The sequence below is a fragment of the Gymnoscopelus microlampas genome, assembly GCF_963454915.1.
Source record: "Gymnoscopelus microlampas genome assembly, chromosome: 17".
NCBI classification, from domain to species: Eukaryota; Metazoa; Chordata; class Actinopteri; order Myctophiformes; family Myctophidae; genus Gymnoscopelus; species Gymnoscopelus microlampas.
In genome coordinates this window covers 12,476,660-12,482,623 of record NC_139954.1, presented here as the reverse complement: position 1 = coordinate 12,482,623, position 5,964 = coordinate 12,476,660, and the positions used below count along the sequence as shown (strand labels likewise).

The 5,964-nt window shown below is 40.5% G+C and overlaps 1 protein-coding gene across 1 annotated transcript in view; it reads right to left on the bottom strand.

The window, feature by feature from the left end:
* Positions 1-724: 724 nt before the first annotated feature.
* The window catches only part of hcn5 (hyperpolarization activated cyclic nucleotide-gated potassium channel 5), a gene marked incomplete at its 5' end in the record, with an annotated part of 13,290 nt that continues 8,050 nt past the window's right edge, over positions 725-5,964 (bottom strand). The window contains 3 exons of the mRNA XM_084084124.1: positions 725-917; positions 4,382-4,622; positions 5,364-5,510. Coding sequence (XP_083940250.1) covers positions 739-917; positions 4,382-4,622; positions 5,364-5,510 — 567 coding nt within the window. The 3' untranslated portion in view covers positions 725-738. The remainder of the gene's footprint in view (positions 918-4,381; positions 4,623-5,363; positions 5,511-5,964) is intronic.

Below are 5,964 nucleotides of genomic sequence, written 5' to 3'. Positions count from 1 at the left end.
TAAATATTCAAGTAATGTCCCCCAGACACACATTGGTTCTGGAGTAGAACATCTGGGGGTTCGAACAGTCACATTCGTATCCATCTGCTTCTGTAGAACATCTGGTTATAATGTCCATAGTCATACTGTATCCATCTGGTTCAGTAGTAGAACATCTGGGGTATTATCCATCAGATTCTGCACAAGAGCTCTTATCTCTAAGGTCTACCACACCGGTTCTCAACGCCGGGTTTGGGATACGTTGAGGGGGTCCAAATGAACCCTATTGGGTCTGTAACTCTGAGAGTGTATACATATGGTCACTATTTGTACACTATCAGAGTTAAAGAGATAGTTCACCCAAAAAAATACTTTTTAGTATTAGTCACCCCACTTGAGACTTGAATTCATGGATATTTTTTTTGTTTTTGTCGCATTCCTAAGCCAATAATTTGATGACCAGCGGATCGGTAGGCAGCGGTTCCGTTAGGAGACACAGACTCTTTGTGTCTCCTACCGGAACCGCTGCCGGTCATCAAATTATTGGCTTAGGAATACGACAAAAACAAAGTATTGATGAATTCCAGTCTCCATGGGGTGAAAAAATGTCATTTTGTGGGTCAACTATCCCTTTAAATTAACACAGAGAATTACAGTGTAGATTGGGGTCCCAAAGATTTAAAAAAAAAGAAGAAAAAAAAGACCCGTAAGGGTCCATTTGGCCCCCGGACCAGACGTTGAGAAACAGCGGTCTGTTAACTAACATATCGTTAAGCGATCGTCCTCCTCGTGTAGAATCAGCTTTTCCAGGTCCTTCCTCACATCTGTGAAGTACTCCAGGGCATCCTGCAGGCCCTCCCAGGACAGGCAGTAACACTGGCAGTCCGTCATCGCCCGCACCGTGGCCAGATGTCTCCCTCTGGTCAACATACACATCTCTGGAGGGGGGGGGGGACACACCAATTAACCCATTTAGACTGGGAAAACATCTGTCTGACTGTGTCATTTTTAGATTTCTTTGACAATTCAAAAATCGTGAAAAAAGTGTGCAAATCTTTGAATATATATATATCTTAAAGCGAAATGTTTTTACTCAAATTGAACCACTGTTATAGAAATATAAGTTCAAAAAAAATATATACATATTTTTTTTTATTTTTTTACAAAGATTTGCACAAATGTTTCACGATTTTTCAAAAATAGCAGATCTACAAGCTCATTTCGCGGAACTCGGTGCCACGCTATGAGCTTGTAGATCTGCTATTTTTTAATAGCCAAAGTATAAAATAATGGTTAAAGTGGTTAAAATCTAAAATGATAGATGCTTTTCCGGGTCTTAATGGATTAAAACACACACACACACACACACACACGCACACGCACACGCACACGCACATGCACACACACACACACACACACACACACACACACACACACACACGCACACACACACGCGCACACGCACACGCACACGCACACGCACACACACACACGCACACGCACACACAGCGGCCCCGACCAGTGATGCAGCAGCAATGAGCATAATCACAACGAATAAGTCGAGATGTCAGAGATTGAATCCTAAACTTGAAAAAAAGAAAAATGGGTGAAAAAATAGACCTAGCACCAGAAGGGATGATTTGGAAATGGGGTTATGGTAGTTATATAAAACTATAATCGGCACAACATTTTAGTTAACTGAAATGAAAATATATAAAACTATAGGTTTTACAAAAAACGAAATGGTGTATTTACAAAACTAACAAAAATCATAGATGCTGGAGCTTTACAAGCTCACAATGAGTCGCATCGCAATGCGTTTTGAGCTTGCAGATCTGCATTTTTTTGGTCCTTGTTCAGTCTTGCCCTTGACTAATGAATAGCACAATAAAAAACTGGAACTGACCTTAGAACTATTTAAAGTTTGGTGTGACCGCGCCCTAAACTAGCAAACCCACTCTTAAGAACTAATAAAAAACTAAACTGAAATTGCACGCAAAAAGTCAAAACTAAATAAAAAATGAAAAATAATGAAAAATGAAAAACTATAATGACCTTGTTTGGAACCTGTTCGTACAGCCTCTTTAGTGTTACTTAACCATTACTAATTGTCAAATTGATTAATATCAACTCACAAGCCCCCAACCCCCCACAAACCCTGGTCCTCATAATCCCCCAGTATTGCTGGTTTTCTGCCCTACATCAGGTAAAAAGCTCTGTCAGCTGAAAATTATACAGCAGGTCTTGGCAACACATTTGTTCTTAACCTTGAAGAAACTTGAAAAACTCTTTTAATAGATACATTTGGACCTTTCTGAAGTGGTCCATTATTAAAGGAGATATTTTAACTTGTGCTGACTTTGTTCTTCTACCACTGAATGGGACATTTCAACAGACCTTTTCATTTCAAGGTCTAATCCATCACTTTAACCACACATAACCACATTTAACCCTATTCTGAGGCAAACATTCAGTGAAAATGGCCCATCTACAAGGTCACAATGAGCTTGTAGTTTGGCTATTTTCGGTGAAGAAATGTTGAGTAGTACGAAAAAAAGAGAGGACAAAGTATAGAGTCCATAAAGACCCTGGTCAACCATGTACGGTATATAGGGTTTAAGTGGTTAAGAATAGGGTCTGTTAACTGCGGTAGTTGTGTGATTATAATGGATTTACAAAGTGTGAAAAGGAGGCAACTTCAGAATAGGGAAGCTGTGTGGGTTAATACGTGTCAAACTACTAGTGAATTAGTTATAAGCAAGACCTCACTTTACGTCGGTGAACATATTCTGAGTTCGAATAGAATGATGTATTATTAATTAGTTATTAGGACACTAAGAAGTAAGAACTCCTGTCATTTTGTGTTTTGTTACATAAGAATAGACCATATTTTAAATCACTATTCTTGTAGTACTACCACCTTATGATGTGCATACTGCATACTGAACAGAGCGTATTAATTCATGTAAAACAATGCCCATCCTTCCTTTCGTACTATCAATAAGTAGGAATTATGAGGTAATTGTAAAAACTCTTAGTTAAAGCTTAGTAGTTGTATAATATGGTCGTGCAGAATAAGGCATCAATAAATACTACTCCTTAAAGGTAGGGTAAGTGATATCGTTTGGTTAAAACAAAAGGTTATTTGTTAAAAGGTTAAAGCACTATATTCTGAGAGTAATCGTTGCTATAGAGTGTTTGTTCAGTAACAGGGTTCTCTGTCTCTCCAGCTCTTTAATAAACAGATAATACATTTTCAGGTGGGTGGCAAGATTTAAGCCAATCAGGAGAGAGTAACCATTTATCAGCTTCAATTTTATAGTGATCCAGTTCCAATTTTGTCTGCTCATCCCTTTGTGTCATCACTTCCAATTTCACTTGTTTATCCTGTATCCTGTGTGAGTTCTCTGTCCTGATTGGATAAAATTGGTATCCCGGGCTGAAAATGTATGTGTTTATTAAAGAGCTGGAGAGACGGGGAGACCCCTGTTACTGAACAAACACTCTATAGCAATGAGTACTATCAGAATATAGAGCTAGATTTAACACAAATGTTAATGAAAAAATATCACTTACCCTACCTTTAATGTTTAAGAATAATCGTTAAAACTGTCTTTGGAACAATGTGTGGTTCTGGATGTCTGGACCTCATAGTTAGTGCATGTATGTGTTTATGCAGGGTAAGTGTAAAGTGTATGCCTACAGTGTAGACTTGACACTGACTTTTTTGGTGAGACTCAATTAATATTTATACACAACAAATGAGTATTTTTCCATATCTTAAGCGCGGGCAACCAGCCCTGGCAGCAGTGTTGGAGCGTAACATTAGTACATAAGTACATTTACTCAAGTACTGTAATTAAGTACAATTTTGAGGTAATTTTACTTTACTGGAGTATTTCCAATTTTTCTGTACTTTTACTTCTGATCTACAAGCTCACAACACGTTGTGAGCTTGTAGATCTGCTATTTTCAAATGATTTTTGTACATCTATCTATACATTAGGAAAAACTCCCAGTTTCCGACGCCACTGATTTCACTGTTTCGGGATAAACACAACAACAACATATCACATGTCACTACAACACTAGCCACAACGTGCGCGATTCATTTACGCATTGCGTAGTCTACTTTTCATTGCTCACTACACATTTGCCTCCTCGGAGCATAATATTCTGTTGCCAATACATTTGTACTTTTACTCAAGTAAAATCTTGAATTCAGGCCTTTTACTATTTTTACATTGTGGCATATTGCTACCTTTTCTTAGATTGGAAATCTGAGTACTTCTTCTACCACACTGACTGGCTGACTGGCTGTGTGTGTGTGTGTGTGTGTGTGTGTGTGTGTGTGTGTGTGTGTGTGTGTGTGTGTGTGTGTGTGTGTGTGTGTGTGTGTTACCTGCAAAATAGTCTCCGTCACACAGCTCCTTCTCAAAGGAGTCTGCTGTCTCCATGAGGACCGTTCCATGGTCTATGAAGAACATGCGGTCTCCGGGTGCGTTCTGGTGGACGATGACATCACCCTCCTGGTACATGTTGTACTCCATTTTGAGGAGAACAGAGTTGAGGAACAATGGGTCCCTGTTCTGGAAAAACGGCACCTTCTCCAGCAACCGGAGACACATCACTGTCAGGAGTTGCTGAAACACACAAGCACACACACACGCACACCACGCGTGCACGCACACACGCACGCACGCACGCACGCGCGCGCGCGCGCGCGCGCGCGCACACACACACACACACACACACACACACACACACACACACACACACACACACACACACACACACACACACACACACACACACACACACACACACAGAGAGAGAGAGAGAGAGAACACGGTTAAGTATGACATTGACGAGACAAAGTATATGGGAAGAGAACTGAATGTTAAATGTAAAAATTACATTTAGAGCTTAATATATTTATCCTCCCCTATGCTTCACTCCCTTCTCTGTCTCTCTTCACTGTACAGACAAAACATAAATTATCTAGAAAAAGTGCTCTTTGGAGCACAGGTCTCCGCCAGGTCAGGTAGGTTATTGTGGGCCAGCAATGTTCGGAATTCAGTCATTATAGAGGTGAGTGGAATCTGTAGAAGTTAAGGGATTAATGTTGATGAACTTATTGCCAATCAGGATGAAATATGACTCTCTGGCCTCCAGGGAGTGTGCGTGCACAGTTTCACACGATCGGTCCAACAGTGCCGGAGATTAGCTGTTAACACACAGACACACGGACGGACAGGGGCTAAAACATAGTCTCGGCCACGCCTTCGGCCTGGCGGAGACAATCAAATTTAGACAAAAAAGGAGTAAAAATAATTGGCTACTCTAAAAAAAGAGAAAGAGAAAGAGACAGAGAGTGTGTGCACCTCTTTCAACGCCGTGGAGACAGTGTCCATAACTTCCTTCTCGTCAAACCATTTGCCTCCGTAGCGGAACTGATAGTAATTGCTGATGCGCATCTGCAGTTCTGGCGGCAGCTTCATAAAGGCCATATAGTGTTCCAGTCGGCTCACCTGTGGAGAAACGTATGGCCGTTGTCAAGTGAGTCAACCTTCCCTGACAGAAAAGTCACATTTGTAGTGAATGCTTGGATAAGGATCCCTTGGCTTGCATAGGAGGGATGGTAGATTCCTATTTTTAGCCGTGTTAGTAGCAAGAGGGGGGCCTATATAATCAACGTCTGAACTCTTTTCGGCTTGGTAATTATTACATACTGCATACTATGTCTCTAGCAGATTCATTGAGCAGATTACTGAGTGGTTGGGGTCTGGCGTTCAGAACTCAGAAGAGTCCGGTGGCAGTATGTATTACTTTCATTCTCTTCTTGGATTATCTTGTATTATTATAAATGTTTATGCTGACGTGTAGCTGTATTGTATTGTTTTGTCTACCCCGAGCAGAGCACGCACCAAGAGAAATTCCAATCAATGTTTCATTGAAATGGATATCATATGAATTATTGAGTCT